The following is a 21847-nucleotide window of genomic DNA, read 5'->3' on the forward strand; positions in this document are numbered from 1 at the left end:
TACCGAGGCAACCGCCGGCGCCGGCGCCATTGTTACGACAGCGCAAGGCGCCGCGGCGCCCTCGGCCGCCAGGCGGCGCCGCGCATCTCTTCCTGAGCTCGCTCCTGCCGCCATTTTGGGGCCGCGGCGTCTGTGGCGCTTCCCCCGCAGGGCGGTCCGGTGGCTTCCGGGCGAGACACCTTAGATTTTAAATGAACTGGAGAAGAAATGGGTGTTTTCAAAGCCTAGCGAGATAAGACTCAACCTCATCCCTTCCTGGCATCTTATGTAGACCGTAGTTTTCCCAGGAAAGTTGGCTGAGATGATCCTTGAGGTCCCTTCCATGCTCCCATTCGGTGCTTCCTCCTGAGGTGTGCTTCGCTGCCAGCTCAAAGCCTCATCTTTCAGAACAATCAGAAACGAGGGTTTGGCAGGTGCATAACAATCAGCCAAAGGGGCCTGAAGCTGCCAAGGCAGCACGGCGGAAGCTTGTTTTCATTAGGCAGGACCCGAGGCGCCCTGTGCAGTGCTCATGGCACAGCCCTCCTCAGCCTCCAGCACCCATCCCCTGCCCTGCTGTGTGCCCAGGAACACAGCCGCGAAGCCAGGCAGCTGCCGAGCAAAATGAGGCCAAACTATTACGTCTGATAGAGGTCTCTGTGTCACAAGCCACAGTGCTCTTAGCTGTTTGACCAACTTCTCCTGCAGGCTGCTCTGTGGAGCTGCTGTGTGCCGTGAGGATCACCTGTAAACACCACGCAAACAGAGAAAAGTCAGGGGGCTGTGTGACGGGGCGGTGAGACACTGGCACAGGGGCTGGGTGACAGGGGGCAGTGAGACACTGGCACAGGGGCTGGGTGACAGAGGGCGGTGAGACACTGGCACAGGGGCTGGGTGACAGGGGCAGTGAGACACTGGCACAGGGGCTGGGTGACAGGGGGCAGTGAGACACTGGCACAGGGGCTGGGTGACAGAGGGCGGTGAGACACTGGCACAGGTTGCCCAGGGAGGTGGTGGAAGCTTCATCCCTGGAGGGTTTTTGCAGCCAGGCTGGATGTGGCTGTGAGCAACCTGCTGTAGTGTGAGGTGTCCCTGCCCATGGCAGGGGGGGTGGAACTGGATGATCCTTGAGGTCCCTTCCAACCCTAGCAATTCTATGACAGCAATGTCAGAGCTGGCCTCTGCCATCAGCACCAGGGGCTGCAATTTGCTGTCCTGTGGTGGTTTTTTTTTGCTTCAGGATCCTGCATTTGTCATCAGTCTTCTAATAGGGTTGCTGCACAAAGTCACATTTATCAGCACATTTAAAAACGATGTGCCACAAAATGCTTTATTGAATTGGTGCTAATCTGTGTGATCTGTTTGCCTGCAGCCCCACCCACCCTTGGTTCCATAGAGCCCTCTCCCAATGGTACAGCATGTACCCAAGGAGATAAGTTTGTCTTTCATGTACAGGAGGCCTCTTTAAAATGCTCCAGCAGGTTGAGGTGGTGCCTCTCTTCTCTTACTGGGGGTTTTGGTGGAAGCAGCCTCACCCAGCCTTCTCTGCAGATGATATGCTTTGCCCTGGGGAGCTGCCCATTTTCCCTCTCTGGCAGTTGATAAGCAGAGTCTGGGGCAGTCTGTTAAGTGTTTTCATATGTGCAATGTGTCTTTGTTTGCCTGCAAGCATATGATCAGTTGCACACATTTTAGGGCTTTTATTTTTTCTAATAAAATACCTTGTGAGAGAGCTACCACTTGCTCTGAACCCAAACTGAAGCACTACTGAGGCTAAGCACTACTGATTTTTTTTCCCCCCTCACAGAATCAGCAAGGTTGGAAAGGACCTCAGAGATCATCAAGTCCAGCCTATTACCTAATAACTAACACCTCATGACAACTAAACCATGGCTTCAAGTGCCACGTCAAATTTGAACACCTCCAGGGATGGTGACTCCACCACCTCCCTGGGCAGCACATTCCAATGGCTAATTACTCTTTCTGGGAAGAACTTCCTCCTCACCTCCAGCCTAAACTTCCCCTGGCACAGCCTGAGACTCTGTCCTCTTGCTCTGTTGCTGGATATAAATTTGGTTGATTTGCTGCAATTAACAGATTCATTGTGGACAACGTGAGAGGCCTTTTGGACCAACACAAGTGCTGCAGTAGATGACATGTATTTTGGAGGCACAAAACATGCTCCAAGGCAGCCTTCAGTTGAGATTCAATGAAGTATTGGAAATCAGCTCCATCAGTCATTGCTTGAAGGCATCATTCCTTTGTCTGGATCAAAATGTATTTTCTGAACTGTGTTTCTTTCACAGTAGTAATGTGATTATCTCACAGTCTTATACAACAGCAGCAATTTTAGTTCAGAGATTTTTGTTGTTTATAAATGTCTTTCACATGTAAATGCATTTCCTTTCCTGTGTGGCACAGCTGGTTCTCACACACATCTTTTCTTTTTGAGCAGACTCACTGTGTTATCAAGATTTGACTCACAGAATGGTTTGGGTTGGAAGGGAACTTCAGGATCGCCTAATTCCGGCCCCCCTGCTATGGGCAGGGACATCTTGAGATTGCTCAAAGGCCCATCCAGCCTGGCCTTGAACACTTCCAGGGGTGGGGCATCCACACCCTCTCTGGTTCTCCTTCCTAAGTCTTTATACAAACTGCATTGCAGAGATGGTCAGGAATTAGAAAACCCTTGGAAAGTTTAAAGGGATTTGAGTGATGTCTGTTCTCACTTATGTGCCTGGTGCCCTCATTAAAGCCATTGGTGCATTTTCTGTGAGACATCTCTGTCAAACATCAAGAAACATGGTGGCTTGAGTGCCTGGAGGACAGAAGAGAGTGCAGGAGGAAAGTTCTGCAGGCCAGCCAAGAGACAGCCAGTTGGGAACACACAGAGAAGCTCATTCAGCAAGACTGGGTGCAGCTCATGAGATTAGAACTAACAAGTCGTGAATAAAGCAGTGTAGACAGCCCTGTTCCAGCCTGAGAAGGTCTCTCTGTTTCTGCTGCTGAGCTGCCTTACCTGGGATCCCACCAGCATGTCCTGACTGCTGGGGTAAGGGTTCACACTGACTTCTGGGAGCAGCCTGGAGCAGGAGGACATGGGAGAGGCTGGGGACTGATGACCCCCACCTCCATAGGACAGTACCATGCTCAGCAGACCCTCAGAGCTCCTACCTGCAACCACTCTGTGCGGCATGAACCGGATTGAAGAGCCTCTGCAGTCACCTTGCCATAGGCACCCCACTCTGCTCCAGGCACTGCTTTAATCCTGCCCTTCACCTGCTCCTTCCTACAAAGGTTGAATGCAGCACCAGTGACTCAGCTGTCATTTGCATCGGCCTTCAGGAAGGGATTCTGGGATGCTGGATGGTCCCTACAATTATTACGGAATTTTTATTCTGGGACACTTAAAAACTATTGCAGTGCTGCTCTGCCTGCCTTGTGGGTGCTCTTACCTTTCTGTACTTCACAGAACCTCCCAGCTGGACAAGATGGTTGGGTGGGGGCTGCACACAGCCGCACCACACTGAATTGCCCGGGGAATTACCCTGGGCATACACTGGCCATCAGAAGTGAAAGGTGACAGTGCAGGGACATTGAGCTAGAGGGAGACAAGTGTAACTCCCACTAGGAAGAGGGAAATCAGGTAGTAACTCTGGCTGTTCCCTCCTCATGGGCCTGCCTCAGTGCTAGCAAAGCAGTATCCCACCCAGTATGTGCCATGGTCACAGGAGCCACATTCTCTCCTGGGCAGAATATAGGAGGCAAAAGCCACAAGGTACTACCCAGGAAAAATGTCAGGACCACTGATCCACAGCCAGGATTTCACAGAATCACAGAATGTTGGGGGCTCAAAGGGACCTTGAAAGATCATCCAGTTCAACCTCCCTGCCAGAGCAGGATCACCTATACCAGGTCACACAGGAACACATCCAGGAGGGTTTTTAATCTCTCTGGAGAAGGAGACTCCACAACCCCCCCAGGCAGCCTGTTCCAGTGTTCTGTCACCCTCACAGTGAAAAAAAATTACCTCCTATTTCTCCACCCACTGCCCCCTGTCCTATCGCTGGACATCACCAGGCAGAGCCTGGCTCCATCCTCTTGGCACTGACTCTGTATCTTCATAAACATGAATGAGGTCACCCCTCAGTCTCCTCCTCTCCAAGCTGAAGAACCCCAGCTCCCTTAGTCTCTCCTCATAAGGAAGATGTTCCACTCCCCTAATCATTCATGTGGCTCATGGTCACCCTCCTATCCACTAGGACCCCAAGGTCCTTTTCCCCTTCACTGTTCTCCAGCAGGTCAGTCCCCAGTATATACTGATCCCTGGGGTTGTTCTTTCCTAGGTTCAAGATTCACACTTGCCCTTGTTGAATTTCATTGTTTCTCCCTGCCCAGTTCTCCAGACTGTCTAAATCTGTTTGAATTGCAGCATAGCCTTCAGGTGTGTCAGCTACTCCACCCAGTTTGGTGCCATCATCAAGCTGGCTGACAGTGTCCTTTGAGCCCTCATTGAGGTTGTTGATGAATATATTGAATAGTACTGATTCCAATACTGACCCCTGAGGAACTCCACTAGATACAGGCCTCCAACTAGACCCTGTCCCACTGAAAACAACTCTCTGACTTCTTTCCTTTAACCACTTCACATCCACCTCACTACCTGATCATCCAGACCACACTGCCTCAGTTTAGCTGGAAGGATGCTGTGGGAGACAGTGTCAAATGCTTTACTGAAATCAAGGTAACTTGTCATCATGCTGGTGGGGAGGAGTTTCCTCCTCTTCCATCTCAGCTCTTCCAGTTGTGTCTCTGCATAACATTTTCCAGTGTTGCCTCAAGATGTAGTGGGACACTTGAGCCCAGGATCAGTTACCTTAAGTCAAATCTCATGCTGACAGGATTCTGTGTGCTGCTGGATCCAAACCTACTTGCCCTGCTTTGCAATTCCTCAGCTCAGGTTTCACTGAAGGATGAGGACATTGGGCACTTCAGAAAATGCATTATTGTACCTCCAAGACTTAGCCCCAACTCGGTTCAGCTTCATCCTCACCAGCTGTTTGCCTTGGTGAGGGGGTAGAGCTTCTCAGTGCTGAACAACAAGTTGAAGCCAGGCAGAAAAATTAGTGATAAATGAGTGTGGAAAGTGTTAATGGGGCCAAATGTCCTGAGTTTATTGGATTAGGGAAGTCAAACTAATTTTAAAATTACACCCAGAGAGTGGGGAAACTGGATCCCCTTATCCATTTGTCTGGCAGAGGAGAGAAGTCCTAATGGCTGTCATCTCAGCACATTAGGACAACAGTGCCCCAGCTCCTGCTGACAAGATGCTTTCTCAGGGGTTATTAATTATGTTGCATTATTAGCTAACCGCGGTAGGAGAGCGCATCGCGCAGTTAACTGAAGTGCAGCGACCATTTAGCTAATAAGTATGAGTCAGTCTTTTAAGTTTTCTTAATGATTAGCAACTTGGTAAAACTGTTAAGGCTGAGAGATAAAAATAATGATTCAACAACGAGCCGTGCCTCCGAGAGCAAGCCTGGGTGGACCTGGTCTGTAGCAACGACAGATAAAGTGTGCAGTCCTAATTACCAGCCTGATGTGACAAGACAAAAGTAAACATGTCTGCAGATTTCACCAGCTGCCCTGCCCCCTGCCTGCCTGCATCCTCACACCCGGTACAAGTGCACTGGTGCTAGTTCAGCCCAGCAGATCACAAAGTCACACAGGCTCACAGAACGGCAGGGGGTGGAAAGAACTGAAGTTCTTTCAGAAGTCCATCTGCCTCTACCAGAGCAGGATCACTAACAGCAGATCACACAGGAAGACTTCCAGGCAGGCCTTGAAAATCTGCAGAGATGAAGATTCCTCCACCTCTCTGGGCAGCCTGTTCCAGTGTTCTGCCACCCTCAAAGTGAAAAAGTTCCTTCTCATAGAATCATAGAATTGTTAGGGTTGGAAGGGACCTCAAGGATCATCCAGTTCCAACCCCTCTGCCATGGCCAGGGACACCTCACACTAAATCAAGTTGCTCAGAGCCACATCCAGCCTGGCCTTAAAAACCTCCAGGGATGAGGCTTCTACCACCTCCCTGGGCAACCTGTTCCAGTGTCTCACCACCTTCCTGGTGAAGAACTTCTTCCTAACATCCAGTCTGAATCCAATCTCATGTTTGGATGGAACTTCCTGTGTTCAAGTTTATGCCCATTGTTTTTTGTTCTGTCACCGGGGACCCCTGAGAAGAGTTTGGCCCCATCTTCCTGACAGCTACCCACACCTTGGACATTTGGAAGCATTAATAGAATCCCCCTTAGTCTCCTCTTCTCCAAGCTAAACAGCCCCATCTCTCTCAGCCTTTCCTCCTATGATAGATGTTCCAGTCCCCTAAAATCACCATAGTGGCCCTGTGCTGGACTCCCTCCAATAGTTCTTTGTCCTTCTTAAACTGGGGTGCCCAGAATTCTGGTGAGGACAAGGGTTGCTGCAGCCTTCAGCAGCACTCAGTTCTGCACCTTCTGTCACAGGCTGCAGCCCACCCCACTGCAACCATAAGCAGAAGTGATTTGAAACGTCCTGCAAGGAGCAGAGCATCATCTCCAGAGGAACATGCAAATAAATGAAATAGTAATAGTAAAAGGCATGCAGGTACATTGTCCACTTGTGGCTCAGGAAGGTCCAAGAGGGTCAGTCCATGGTGTGAGGTCCCAGCCCGAAAGGCAAAGACTGACTTCCCTTCCATGCAGCAGCTGCTGCAAGGAAGCACACCCTGAAGCTCAGCAGGGAGTGAGTGCAGGCTAACTTCTGCTGGCAGCACACCGGGAAAAAAATTAATTATTGGCATGTGAAGCTTGGTAACTCTGAGAGAACCACTCCAGACTTCATGGGTTTAGTGCCGCTCAGCCAAAGGCTTCTCAGGGGTGTGGGATGAAAGGAGGAGAGAAAGGCTGATTAAACACATGCAGAGGTTTTCAGTCATTTTACTTTAGCGCCTCTGGAGCCCCAGGCAGATGTCCCGGGAAGTTCAGGGAGATGGCTCTGGGCAGTGTTGTCGTTTGGGCTTTGTTAAGCTGATGTGTGTGCTGCACTGCTGTAACTGGACCAGGCTCTTCTATCATTCACCTATGCCTTCGTCACACAGAACAAAGGCTGGCTGCTCACTCTTGCTAAATAAATGACCCCTTCACTGCTGAGTTACCGACAGTGTCACTGCCTGGTGCCCCTGGGGCATCATCACGAAGCTTAGCAGAAGTTTATCAAAGCATTTTTCGACAGCCTGTCTCATGTTAAACCATCTGTAAGGCTGTTGTGTGGCCACAGCCCAAGCTGTTCTACTCGTGCAGACTGGCCAAATCACGGCAGGGATACCCAGCACCCCAGTGCCAGTACTCTCCCTGCCACCCTGCTTCTGCTGTCCCATCCTTCCATTCCTGGAGGAACCCCAGCCTGGTTCTGCCTCAGAGCAGGGACAAACCTGCTGTGAACTCTCCCCAAGTGCTCCTCCTGCCTGTCATGCCTAGAGAGGCCCCAGCACTGAGTCTAAGCTTCCCCAGTGTCCACAGAAGGAGAGGTGTGCTTTACAGTGAGTTTTGCAGGTGGGCAGTGGGGACAGCTGGATTAGATACCTGCACAAATCCAGCCAGTCTCACCTCTGGACCATCCATTTCAAAGGCAGTTACCACCTATGGGGCAAACATGTCCTGTCAGGAGAGTACCTCCTATCTTGAGCTGGTCTGAGATATGCAGAGGGAAAAAGAAGAGCACAAGCCAGCACATGCTGTAGATGTTATGCATTGTCAGTTTTATGTAACAGACATAGATAACATTGCTGAAAGCAAGAATCCATCTCTTTCTTACTCCCCCACCCCCCATTGTTTTCTTTTACATTCAGACAATCCATTACAGTATTTACCTAACTGCTGTAGATACTCTGGAGAACTTCTGAGACAGCTAACCTCACCTGGGGACACTCATTTGCAGCACACTGACAGTTTGACCCAGAGCTCTGCAGCTCTTTTCTGTGCAGCCTGGCCCTGGTTCCTACACACCCTGCTTACCCTGTGTCAAGTCTCAGGTCCCTCACTGCTGCAGCACATGACAGCACTGACCCAGTTCTCCTCTAGTTAAATCTCAGCAGTCACTTCAGGAAATCCTTTGGTGCAATCTTGCTGCTTCAGTGCACATAGTGGGGTCAGACACTTGCCCCAATGGACCTCGTGGCTACACTTCCAGCCACTTGGAAGGGACCAGAGTTTGCTCTAGGGTATTAATACCAAGAGAGTAAAGTCTACAAAGGAAAGAAGTCCAGGCACATGGAAAGGAGCATGAACAACTCAACAGCAGCAGCCTACAACCCTCCTTGGCTTGTCTATTCTCCTGCTTTTTGTTATGTTTCATCCTCTGTTACATTATGGTCACTGCTTCCCTGGCAGCCACGATGCCACAGTGACTTGGCAATGCTGGGCTTTCATCTCTGAATAAATAATAGGCTTCTACCCTGAGAAAGTTGCTAGAAAGCAGCCTGCCATCACAACAAGGAACATAGAAATATTAAAAATCAAGCAGCATTTTACAAGGATTCCAACATATCTCCCCCCCTTGCCAAAAAAAAAAAGTAAGAAAAAAATCCTTGCAGGTTGATTTTGTCACATAAAAGTACCTCATAAAGAAGCAAAGTAAGCACAAACAAGAGTATAGGAACAACACAGCCTCCTGCTTGCAGGATCAGGGTTCCTGATCCGGGTCAGACTTTCTGGTCTTGGCTGAAACAAATCCAGCCAGCAAACCTGTAAGTGGTGCAAAGTGGGAGTTGGATCAGTGGGGTGCCTTCCAGCTAACCCAGGTCCCCTTTGGGTTATCATTAATTGTTTTGGTATGGAGAGCCCAGGCCTCAGCTGAAGCTAGAGCTTGTGGATCTGAGCACTGGGCAAAAAGAGGGGTGGAAGAGGAACAGCAGCAAGAGGTGACTTGGTGATGGTCACGCCATAGGATTTGAGTCTCCTGCCCTGAGGGCCAGGAGTGCCCAGGCCCATTGTGTGGTCAATGATGTGCTGTGTCTTGTGCTGCAGCAAGGATAAGGGAGGGAGGAGAGGCTTCCCAGGAGGAAGCAGGAGGTAAATAGTCTAGCTGAAACAAGAGAGGAAAAAATGCACATCAGCCCCATCAGAGTTTCTAAGATCTCCTACAAACGCTGTGACTTGAGAAACCCTTATCAATTGGACAGCATTTCCCTAATGCATGGGTAGCAAAGCAAGTGAGGTACATCCCAACTGACAGGTGGGATCCACCTTCTTCCTCTGCACAGGCAAGAGTAAGGAGGAGTTTGTCCAGTCTGTTTTCTTTCCTCGCCTTCCTTGGGTGATCAAGGCCGTGTGCTGTTGGCACAACTGCACTGGCAGCTGGTTTCTCAAAGTGTCAGATCACTCAGCAGAAGGAAGCAGCAAGCATGGGACATAAAGATGAAAAGATGAGGCTACAGTATCAGCTGACCCACTCCTTCCTTCATTCCAGCCGAGGGATGACTCTGCTTTGCAAACTAGTTAAGATCATTGTCCCATCGGGCTCCAGCGGGGTGTGTGAACACATTCCTCCCATCCTTCCCCTGGCTCTTCCCACAGCCCACTTGTCCCAAGTGTTTCAGAGTAAACCACCAGGTTAGCACCAGCGGGAGGCTCAGAGGCATGAATTGCAGCAGCCAGAAGGCATGGGATGGATGTGTCCTCCTGGGCTGCCAGCTGAAAGGTTTTGGTGAACTGAGGCTTTTGCCCAGCACTCTTGTGGCTCAGCCCCCTCCTTCCTGGGCAAGCGGTGATGTCTATGCCTGCTCGCTGCGCTGCAGCTCTTCCAGCTCGGTCATGGTTTTGGCTGGGAGCTTCTTGCGGCGGAACACAGCTGCAATCTCCTCGAAGGACTTTCCTTTTGTCTCCGGGACCCTGAAGTACGCAAACAGGAAGAAGACCAGAAGCAGGGCCGCGAAGATGGCGAAGACGTAGGGGCCGCACAGGTCCTGCGGGGGCAGAAGAGAGGGGTGGTAGTTTTAGGGTGATGCCTGGAAATGTTCCACAAATCTTGGACAGAAAGTAGCAGAATGTAAATAAATAGCCATTGGATGTAAAAGGGAAAATGAGGTCCAAATAAATCCCATTGGTCTGATACCAACATAAGCTAGTTGTGTAAACTAGCTTTATCTCTTTATGGCTTCTTCACTCTAGATGGTGCTTCTGCTGGCTTTGCTGACCTTGGCTGTGTCCTTTTGTTGTGGCTAAGTACTAAGAGCCTGCTCTCTGCTTTTAGAATAGAATAGACCAGACCAGACCAGACCAGACCAGGTTGGAAAAGACCTTTGAGATCATGGAGCCCAACCTATCACCCAACACCATCTAATCAACTAAACCATGGCACCAAGTGCCTCATCCAGGCTCTTTTTAAACACTCCCAGTGATGGTGACTGCACCACCTCCCTGGGCAGCACATTCCAATGACAAATCACTCTTTCAGTGAAGAACTTCTCCCTAACATCCTGCCTAAACCTCCCCTGGCGCATCTTGAGACTGTCTCCTCTTGCTGTGCTGCTGCTGACTTCTCCTTCCTCCTTCGGGTGGCTGAGGCGCTCACTGGGGCTTGGAGATGGAGATATGTGAGGCACAGGCATGCCCCAGTGGGCTGCTGTTAGTTTTCAGGGGGGTTCCTTACCGCGATGTACTGGAAGCACATCCCCACGATGAAGTTGCAGGCCCAGTTGCAGAAGCCGGCGACAGCGATGGCGGCGGGGCGAGGGCCCTGGCTGAACAGCTCGGCCACGATGAACCAGGGGATGGGCCCTGGCCCCACTTCGAAGAAGATGACGAAGAGGAAGATGGCGACCATGCTGACATAGCTCATCCAGGCGAACTGGCTCTGCAAGAGGGCGCACCGCTCAGCCTTACCCTCCCAGCACAGCTCTCATTAATTATCATTATTACTTTAATTAGGCATCTCTTCAGAAAAGTCGTTCTGTTCAGACAAGTGGGGACTGGACACGAATAATTAAAGCTCTAAACTCTCGTGCAGGCTGATGCCTGGGTGTGTGGTGCCATCCTTGCCTCGTGCAGCGGGGCTTGGGGGCTTGGGGCTCACTGCTATCAGCTCAGCTGTACCTTTGAGCCCTCTCCTTGCCTGCAGCCTGGCCAAGAAGAGGCAAAATGGTGTCATTGTTAATGACCACAGTGTCCCCTGAAGGAGACTCCCCTCTTATTTGGTTTTACATCTTGACAGGGGCTTGCACCGGTGCTTTGGACTGAGTTTGATGGGGTCCAGACACAGACTTTTTACTAAAGCCTGTAGTGATAGGACAAGGGACAATGGTTTCAAACTAGAGAAGAGTAGACTTAGCTTGGATGTTAAGAACAAGTTCTTTACCGTAGTGGCTGGGGCCCCATCCCTGGAGATATTCAAGGTGAGGCTTGACAGGGCCCTGGGCAACCTGATCTAGGACATGGAGGATGTCCCTGCTCACTGCAGGGAGGTTGGACTAGATGAACTTTGGAGGTGACTTCCAACCCAGACCATTCTATGATTTTACATCCTCTGCCTGTTCTGCCCCATGTCTCACAGCCTGACTTCCTCTCCTGGGTGTCAGAAGGAATAATTTGTCCCTTCTTTTTTTAATGACAAATGCTAGCCTACTATCCCTGCACCAAGCCAGGGAGGTGCAGCACATTGAGGGTTTAGGGCTCATGGAGGCATGCCCTAGGGTTTCTTAGCAGGCATGGGATTATGCCATGGGAGTAGCACAGTTGCTAAAGAGCTGAGGTTGTCATTGGGCTCAGGGAGGGGACAGGGGACACATCTCCTTTCTAGCAGCATTGGGGGAATCTCGGGGGCCAAATGAGCATAATGTCCTTGGGCACTGCTGTAACCAGAGATGGCTCCAGCTATGGCCACTTTGAACTGTCCCTTCTAAGAACAGACATTTTCTGAATTTCTCTGAGATCAAAATGCAGAACATTCACTTTAAAGGGTGGTTTGCCTTCTCTGGTTTGCAAGTCATGGAAAGAAGATGGAGAGAAATCCTTACCAGGAGCACAAGTCCAACTGTCATGGCCACGGCGCTTACCAACATACCCATCAAACCAGTCAGGAACAGGGATCTTCTGCCTGCCTTCTCCACCAGAAAGACCTGCAGAAATATGTGCAGTAGCTCAGTCTCTAGCACTGCTGCTCTCAGGAGGTTCAGTCAGGTGTATTAGCAATGAGCAACCCCTTACCACTAATACAATACACTCCTGCTCTTCTAGCTCTTGTGGTTTCCAAGTGTGAGAAGCTCTGCAAGTGGCTGTTGGGGAGCCAGACTGAGCAGCCACCCTGTCAAGGGCAAGGTGAGACCTCATATACTCAAGGCTCATGCACTGCCAGGCTCCCAGGAATTCCCTCTGCTCCTGTGAATGCATTGCTGACTATGGAGGGCTTTTTCTCTCTTGTTTTGTTTTTGAAGAGGGGTCTGCTTTAGTTTGGAAGCAGCCTTCAAAATGTAGCAAGATTCAAGTCACATCACAGGTCACTGCACCTTGCCTGTCCTAGGAAAGGAATAGTTGTGTAGCTCCCCAAGTCAGGATTTTCCCTCCAATTACTTCCAGATTCCTTTTGCTCCCCTGGCAACCACAAGCTCTAGCTTATTCCTTCTCAACTCCTCCTGGTGCACTCCAGTCATCTCACCCACTTTCAACAGCTGTCACTTCACCCAGTGGGAAGATGTGGGTAACTCCAGAGGACAGCACATCTGACCTGCCCTCAGATACTGTGCACTAACCTCTGAGGCTGCCTGCTCCTTCCCTCTCTGCTTCAGAGGACACCTTTGGCTATAAGAACAGCCTTTGCTGTCACTACAGCAAGGGATTTATGCTTCCGAGAGACCATCTCTGCCTGGAGGCAGTTCATCCTGCCAACTCAGGAAGGTGCACAGGGCAAGGCTCTGTGCTCCCTTCTCCCCTTGCCAAGGTCCATCTGCCTGTCAGTGCTGCTGCCTTTTGATCAGGGTCTGTCATTTATTGACAAATGTAGGTAATTTTTAAGTGCTTATGACCAAAAGAAGCAAAGAGCAAATGGCCCAGGCTGCACACAGCACAGCCCCAGGGTGGAGATCAAACTGCAGGAGACCCTTTCAAGCTTGAGAAAGACCTCTTCCAGATGCATGCCTCCATGCCTCTTTCCAAAATAAATATCATGTTTTCTCCCCTGTATGGGACCTGTGGTGGCCTTCCTCTGCAGCAGGCTCACCCCAAGACCTCCTGGACAAAGATCACAGAACCATAGAATTGTTAGGGATGGAAGGGACCTCAAGTTCCAGTTCCAAACCCCCTGCCATGGGCAGGAACACTTCACAGTACATCCAGCCTGGCCTTCAAAACCTCCAGGGAAGAGGCTTCCACCACCTCCTTGGGCAACCTGTGTCAGTGTCTCACCACCCTCATGGGGAAGAACTTCTTCCTAACATCCAATCTGAATCTACCCATTTCTAGTTTTGTTCCATTCCCCCCAGTCCTATCACTCCCTGACACCCGAAAAACTTCCTCCCCAGCTTTCTTGTAGCCCCCTTCAGGTACTGGAAGGCCAGAATAATGTCTCCTCAGAGCCTTCTCTTCTCCAGACTGAACAGCCCCAACTCCCTCAGTCTGTCCTCATAGCAGAGCATCTCCAGCCCTCTGATCATCCTCATGGCTCTTCTCTGGACACGCTCCAGCACCTCCAGATCCTTCCTGTAATAGGGGCTCCAGACCTGGGCACAGTACTCCAGGTGGGGTCTCACCAGAGCAGAGTAAAGGGGGAGAATCACCTCCCTCGACCTCCTGGCTATGCTTCTGTTGCTGCAGCCCAGGATGTGATTTGCTTTCTGGGCTGCAAGTGCACACTGGTGGCTCATCTTGAGCTTCTCACCCACCTCCCTGAAGAAGAGGACTTGGGGATGCTGGTGGATGAGATCTCTTGGAGCTTTGTAGTTCTACCTTGCAGCTAGTCCTTAAATCCTTCTGGAGATGTGAGGGAAATGCGCTTGGCATTTCCTGATCTTCTATTAATGGCACATTAAAGAAATAATTGCCTGCTGGTAGGGCTTGTTTTCAGACAAAGGAATGAACCAGCCTCTTATTGCCACTGAGCCCCGCACTGGGGCACTACCTACAGGGTAGGTGCTGGGTCGCTTTCATTGGTGTGGAACAGCCTTTGGCTATTACTGGTGCAGGTGCTATAGGCATGCAGAAAAGCACTTGAAAGATAAGAGGCAGACTGTGAGCTGCTGCCTTCCCCATCACAACCCCAATCCCCTGCCTGCTCCACCTGCAGAATTTCAATCTCCAAAGGCAACTTTCATTTGGTGGGGGGGCGGGGAGGAGAAAAGCTTAGCTACCAGAGCTGATGCAGTTCTCCCTCCTGAGACATCCAGCAGTGCTGTTTGGCAGCTGCCAGCTTCGATTTTGTTAAGCAAGGCTCGGCCAGGGAATGATTTTTCCTGTGAGGTGCACAGGATCAGCCCTGCAAAACTGCAACTCTCAGCCCCAGCTGCAGGATCAAATCATGTTTCAAAAGCATGTTGTAGCTTTGGTGGTGTTGTAGTCTGGGGGGCTAGGGGGGGCAGAGGTGTTTACTTACAGAGATAACAGTGAAGATTGTGTTCACCACTCCAACGCCAATGGTTGCGTAAACGGGTTGGCCAACCCCAGCTCTCTCGAAAATGTTTGTGGAGTAGTAAAAGATCTATCAAAATACATTAGGATGAAGGATTAGGCAACAGGGCTGGTGAAACTTTTTGTTCTCTTGAGGGAAGAGTTGCACCTCTCTTGGCTGAGATGTGAAGTAATTTAATGATGATTAGGTGTGTTTTTTCCAGCTTCTTACTGGCTTGTTATAATAATTACAGCTTAAACTTTCAGAGGAGCCTGAGGGAGTTCAAACTCCCGTGGAAATTCTCCTCCTGAGCTGCTGCATTTGCACATTTAAAGCTGTTTTCTTCCATGTAGTCCCAGGTTTAACCTTAGGAGCCAGGTCACCAGCACTGGGTGCTGGAGACAAAGACCTTTAACAACCGTTCTTGCCTCCCTTTCTCCAAGAATAAGGTGATTCCAAGGGCAGGAGGCAAGTGGGTGGCTGAGCCTGTGGCTGTTAGATGGGACTGGGAATGGCCTCAAGCCAAGGCAGCTCAGCTCTGTGGGGTGATGAGCCCCAGCTCAGCCCTGTGAGGCTGAGCATCCCTGCATGCTGCTACGCTGCTTGGTGTGGAAATGCTCTTAGAGAGTTTTGAAAGCTTGTGAGGCACAGCCTCAACCTTTGGAAAGCTGCCACCAGACTTTCAAAATGTGAGTCTTGGCTTGGTTTAAGAAGGAGGCTCCATGCTCCTAGGTGTAAAATGGTGATTTCTGGTATCCCAGGAGGTGCTACAAAAACTGTTTAGCTAAAAATAGCTGCAAGACAGTGACTGTGTGGTTCCTGGGGTGAGCAGGTGGTCTTTAAACAGAGTGCAGTGCTAGTGAACTCAGGTATGAGGTGGATCACAGGAGTGCTCAGCGTGGCTGTGCCTTGCCAGCTGGTTTCATGCTGAGCTCCCTCACACCCTCCTGTCCTGTCCTCCCATAGCTTGTCTTGACAGTGAGGTCTGCCTTCAGCACTGATGATGGTGGCCACAGAGAAGCTTTTCCTTCACCCCTACCTGGCTTGGGCAGAGCCAGCACTGCCTTTTCCCTCTCAGTGTGGATTCCCAAAGGCCAGTGTTTTTTTTGGGAGACTCACCGCATTGATTCCTGAGAACTGCTGAGATATCTGCACCATCAGTGCCACGATGACAGCCTGCCTGTACTTGGAAGAGGTGAAAAGCTGCTTTATGGAGACTTTCTTCTCACTAGCAGCTTCCTGCTTTTCCTTTTCCATCTCAGCAATCTCTTTCATTGGGTCACAGTTTCCTCTGAGCCTTTTCAAACCTTAAGCAAAACAAAAAAAAAGAGACTGGCATTTTATTTTCAGTGGTAGATAAGGGGTAGAGTAAGGACAACAATCTCTCTAGCCAAAAGGCAGGGGAAGCCAGCCATATAGACAGTAATGTCCTCTTGCTCTGAGGACTCGTATGGCACACCAAGTGCCCAGAGTGTGTCTGCTTGGCAAGGGGCAGCAGCACATTGGATCTGTGAAAGCTCTGAGATGCCACACTCAAGCCATATCCTGCTGCAATGCTTATTAGAATTATAAAATTGTTAGGGTTGGAAGGGACCTCAAGGATCATCTAGTTCCAAACCCCCTGCCATGGGCAGGGACACCTCACACTAGATCAGGTTGCTCAGAGCCATGTCCAGCCTGGCCTTAAAAACCTCCAGGGATGAGGCTTCTACCACCTCCCTGAGCAACCTGTTCCAGTGTCTCATGTGTCTAAATGGTTTCTGGTCCAGAAGTAATTTATACTTCAGCACCTCAGAGCTTCTTAGTTTCAGCTGTGTGCTATGACTGACTGCTCTTACTGCTTGCACACATAGCTGGAACCTGGCTGGAACCAGGCTAAGAGATGCCTCGCTGGTTGCAGTAACCACTGTGGATTTCCTGTATAGCTGCAAATAGTAGCCAGACATCAGCTGTTCCTCAGAAGATGTCATTTTCACACCTGGTTGAAATCCCTTCCAGTTGAATGGGGGTTTTGAGGGTGGCATCTGCTAGATGTGAGCTCTGTGATGAAAAGGAGTGGCATGCTGAGGCTCACACCACCCACAGCAACACAGAAGCGAGCGTGCCTTAGTCAGTCACTATGTGCCAGTGTCCAAAATCCCACCTGCAAATGTGCTGTGTGGGATGGAGTAATTATAGCCTACTACATGTGTGAGCCTTTAGCCAGGCTTTCCCTTCTGTGTGTAGCACCATCTAGAGTGTAAAAACAGCTCCCGGACAGCCCAGAATGTGTGTCTTACTTTTTTTAGCTTCCTCCACCTTTCCCAGTTTGATGTAAAGGTATCGAGGGCTCTCAGGGCACAGCAAGAGCAGGAAGAACTGCAGCAGGGCAGCCACACCAGACAGACCCAGGAGCAGGGGCCACATTTCGTCATTGCCCAGAAGAAAGTCTAGTCCAAGGACCTGGAATAATTGAAGTATGTGTGAAAGAGTGATTTGGGAGCCTAGGGAAAGACCAGCACGGCATTTCAAAGTCACAGCCTGGAGACAAACCAGAAGCAAATACTCAGTCCGAACAATTGGATTTCTTTAGTAACAAAGAGGGAATGAACAGATGGTGTGGAATGTCATGAGCAAGACTTTGGCTTACAGGTGCTGTGGAACAACCCTCTGCAAAGCATTTTGTTTGTTTGCATTCCCACAGCCTGTGGGGCAAGCAGGACCTTCCTTGGGAGCTTTTTCCTCCCCCCATTAGTCTTTGGCTAAATCAGTTTAGATGAACTTTGTGGTTATGTTCAGTTTTTCTGGATGTGTTGGTTCTTGGTACAGTTATGTGCCAGCTTGTCATGTAGCTGGGACTGCTGCCAGGGTAGGCAGTGCTGACAGGGACGTTGAGCTCCCTGCTGATCTGCTGAAGCCATTTTTGAGCACCTTGAAGATCAGGGGTCTTATGTTAGGAGTCAGCCTGACTCTGAGGAGATGCTCACAAAAGCTTGGCAGAGGAGGGGACAAATTGTTTGCAGAAGTACTTCTTATTTCATGAGAGGTCATCTTTGTGAGACACCTCTGACTCAAGGTGGGAGTTTAAGGTCATAGAATCACAGAATTGTTAGGGTTGGGATCCTCAAGGATCATCTAGTTCCAACCCCCCTGCCATGAGCAGGGACACTTCACACCAGATCAGAGTGCTCAGAGCTGCATCAGAACAGATTGCTTTGCACTGCTCTTCAGTTTTGGGGTGGAATGGTGAGTGATGCCCCAGCATATCAGGGGAGTGTCTCTAATCTCTGAACTACTCTGTCTAGACTTGTGCACTTGCCTTCTTACCTGGCTGATGAGGATGCCTGTGACGATAGCAAGCTGGTGCAGAGTCCCCAGCGCTCCTCGAAGGGCCGTGGGAGAGACCTCACTGACGTACATGGGCACAAGTCCAGAGGAGAGCCCTGCACCAAGCACAGGCAGGTGTCAGCTTTCTAGACCACGTCTTGGCAACCAGCAGAAACTGCTTCCCAAATGGAGCCTGTGTGCTGCATCCCACATCCCACTAAGCCCCTAGTGCCTGGCTGGGAACAACCTGCACTCTGCAAAGGTGCAAAGGTGCTCAGATATCCCTGGATGAGAGCCCCGAGCTGGGAAGCCTTTACACTTGCACACACACACTTCCAAGCATGGAGCAGAGATCATGTTCTGGGAGAAGTTATTACGGAGCAAAGAGCTTTCTTAAAACTTGCCTTGAACCTTCAGAGCAGAGTATTGTGATTGTGTAGCAGTATGAGTGATAATGAGCTGTTATTCTTGCTAATTATCATGTCATTGCATGTTACTTGCCCACTATCTTATCCTCAGGCTGTACAGTGCTCCTCTACTATCTGCTTGATAGCATTGCAGTCTAGGAAACCTGTTACACAGCTTGGCTAATGACATACTGTCCCAACAGCCACCACTCAGAGCCTTGAGATCACAGAATCAGTCAGGTTGGCAAAGACCCTCAGGATCACCAAGTCCAACTGATAACCCTACTCTACAAGGTTCCACATCCTCAAGCACCACATCCAAATGACCTTCAAACACATCCAGGGTTGGTGACTCAACCACCTCCCTGGGCAGCACATTCCAGTGCCTGACCACTCTTTCCCTGATTTTTTTTTTTCCTAATACCAGCCTAAACCTACCCAGTAGCAGCTTGAGGCCATTCCCTCTTGTTCTATCACTAATTACCTGAGATGCAGAGGAAAGATCCTGGATCAAGAAGGACAGACACAGGGAGAAGAGGGAAACCTCCACCTGTAAGACCCCTACTGAACTAAAAAAAGCATAATGATCCAAAAAGCACAGGAAACACTAAGCTGCAGCCCATGGAGCTGGTTTGCAGTGCTTGACCCTGCCTGGACTTACCACAGTACAGCCCAGTGACCGCTCTCCCAGCGATGATGAGGATGTGAGACGGCCCAAATTTCGACAGCCCCATCAGGAGGTTCCCAGCGATGGAGAGGACATTGACCACCAGCATGGCTTTCACCCTGCAAAGGCAGCAGCAGCAAAGCTCATTCTGGCACTTCTCTCAACCAAAGCAGCCATCACAATGTACACACAGAGCTACTAAGTGACTTAATCAGCACTACAGGGGAAGAATTAATGAGTGTAGGCACCAAAAAATATCAGGCAGGGGTGCAATAAGGGCAGCTAAAATTTCTTCCCCATGAGGGTGGTGAGAGACTGGCACAGGTTGCCCAGGGAGGTGGTGGAAGCCTCATCCCTGGAGGTTTTGAAGGCCAGGCTGGATGTGGCTGTGAGCAACCTGATCTAGTGTGAGGTGTCCCTGGCTATGGCAGGGGGTTTGGAACTGGATGATCCTTGAGGTCACTTCCAGCCCTAACAATTCTATGATTCTCTATCATACATCCTGTGCAAACACCATTCCTCTCCTTTTTGGAATGAAAAGAAAATAGGGAAATTTGGAAGTCAATCAAGGCTGCTCCTCAGCTGCTTGTCTGAAGTGCTGAAAGTTGCAATAAGCCCTCTGATTTATAATTGAGGATTTTAATAAGCCAGATCTCTGTGATGGCTGGAGTGGGACTTTGGAGATTTGGGGGTTGGGGGTTGGGGGGGTTTTGGGTGGTTTTTTTTTCATTAAATTAGGGAAAATCACACAAATTGTATTTCTACAGGGAGGGAAGGGCTCTAGGGGAAAAAACGGGGCACAAAGGCTTGGGCTGTGGCATGCCAGTCACAGCACACAAGGTTCTCTCACCTCCCCAGCCGGTCTCCGATCCACCCCACGGTGAAGGAGGAGACCATGCCACCGATGGCAAACACAGAGACAGAGAGAGACCAGTACATGGTGAGGATGTGTGACGAGGCGGCAGGGTCCTCAGCACTGTCACCCGGGGGTGCTGGGGTGCCTTCCGTGCCAAACCAGGGTGCCGTGGTGCTGGCTCCATCCTCCTCAGAGACATTTGGGGCATATCTGTCCAGGGGGGTGATGCCCAGCACACGCCCATAGTGGGCTTCAATCACCTGTGATGGGCAGAGAGGAAAACTGCCATCAGCTCCTCTCTATAACCACCCCCCAACCCCCTCCCCTTTTGGGTGTTCTTTCTGCCCCAGGATAAACTTTTCATCAGAGGCTCTGCAGGGGTGAGATTTGGGTCCCCCACAACTCCCCAGCACTTGGCCCCACAGCGGGCAGAGACAAGGGCAGGCACAGATCATCCCTCATGTCTGACACCACCTTCTAGGCATGGGGTGAGCACAGTGCCTGAATTTGGCACCTGTGGAGAGGTGCCAGCCCTGGGTCTGAGCACAGAGACTGTGCTGGGGACAGCACCAAGACATGCAGAGCCTGGCTCCTTTTGCTGAGGAGAGGCACTCGGGGGGTCCCTGCTGTTTTCTCGCCCCTCTGCTTTACCTTGGGGGCTTTGTACGGTGAGAGATAGCACCTCGGGAAGGGACAGAGCCCTTCGGAGGGCTTCTGCAACGGACAAACCAGCCTTGGCTGCCGTGAAGCCCTTGTCCTTTGGCTGTTCACGGTTCCAGGGGGCTCTGCTTACCTTCTGGGGGGCATTAATGACACCCAGGCTGTAGCCATACTGGAAAAAGCCCAGCACTGCAGTGAAGACGGAGAGGATCAGCGTTCCTGTGAGGTGCTGGGGGAGGAAGCAGAGATCAGCCTCACCCTGCTGTTTTAACACTGCCCAAACCTGCACCCTAGCCCTGTCCCCTAGGACTGCAGCCTCCAGAGATGCTGCTTTCTCTGGCTCCAGATTCCCTGAGGAGGGTAGGATCAGGCTCCCAGGGCAGAGCAGTGTTGCCTCAGCAAGAGCAATCTGTGCCGGGGTTCTCCCTGCTGCGCTGCCGGTCCTCACCCCGCTGCTCCCGGCTGAGCGGCAGCTCTGCATGCTGCAGCAGCATTCACTGCCCCCTCCCCAGCCCGGGGCAGATGCAGAACAGGTAGGTAAAAAATGACCAATATGGTGTTTACCAGCAGTGCTGCTTCGAGTATTAATTCCTTCCATCACAGTTAAAATCACCTGATGAGGTGGAGGTGCTCCTAAAACTAACCCCAAAATATCCCTTGACCCCTTTTGCCTCTGTGCTCAGTGTGCAGACATCAAAGAGCAAGTAATTAGGGGAAGGATTTTTCTTTTCTTGTTGTTTTTGGTCATGGCACTCACTAAATGCCACTGCTGAGTGCTGGGCTCATGCAGAAATCCTACTGCAAAAATACCACCAAGCCATGGTTACCTTCTCCGCTTGCATTTTGTTTCTCTTGTCCATCTTGCAGCTTTTCCACTGTCCTCCCAAGAGCAGTCACTGGTCTGGGCTGTGAAGGAAAGTGGGAGCTTGGGCAGGGAAGAAGGGAGAGCAGGGCTGGGATGGAGGCAGCAAAACTGTCTGGTGCTCCAAGAGATGGGATTATATCAACTCTGGAGTTAATGAGAAACCAAAGCCTTACACACGCTGTTTGGCCGCTGCTTGGCTCAGGGCAGCCGCTAGTCCAATCCCTGTATTTGGGGGGACAAATGAAGCAGTGGGAGACTTGTAGAGTGGACCTGAGGAATTCCAGTGATCCAGTTGAAAGGCTGGTTTGGGGCTGTCCCTCAGCTGACCAGCCTGCAGTGTGATATGCTAGGGTTTGCTGAAGCATCTTTTGAGATGTTCAGCACATTTCTTAGCTTCTCTGCTGGGTCTTTCTGCTCTGTGACAGCCCTCCTGCTGAATGAGCAAGAAGAAACCTTTCCCAGCACAGGCAGCA

The 21847-nt window shown here is 50.6% G+C and overlaps 1 protein-coding gene across 1 annotated transcript; it reads right to left on the bottom strand.

The window, feature by feature from the left end:
* Nucleotides 1-7754: 7754 nt before the first annotated feature.
* On the bottom strand, nucleotides 7755-21466 carry SLC2A2 (solute carrier family 2 member 2). The gene is made up of 11 exons (XM_068144994.1): nucleotides 21337-21466; nucleotides 20643-20738; nucleotides 19844-20109; nucleotides 18988-19112; nucleotides 17920-18035; nucleotides 16893-17055; nucleotides 15733-15920; nucleotides 14599-14703; nucleotides 12032-12133; nucleotides 10669-10872; nucleotides 7755-9982 (listed from the first exon to the last, which is right to left on the bottom strand). Exons 1-11 carry the CDS (start codon nucleotides 21367-21369, stop codon nucleotides 9791-9793), a joined length of 1590 nt encoding a protein of 529 aa, XP_068001095.1. The 5' UTR covers nucleotides 21370-21466; the 3' UTR covers nucleotides 7755-9790.
* Nucleotides 21467-21847: the final 381 nt, after the last annotated feature.

Source organism: Melanerpes formicivorus, unplaced genomic scaffold (assembly GCF_026170545.1).
Source record: "Melanerpes formicivorus ecotype bairdi unplaced genomic scaffold, bMelFor1.0.p_v2 SCAF_12, whole genome shotgun sequence".
Lineage (NCBI taxonomy): Eukaryota > Metazoa > Chordata > Aves > Piciformes > Picidae > Melanerpes > Melanerpes formicivorus.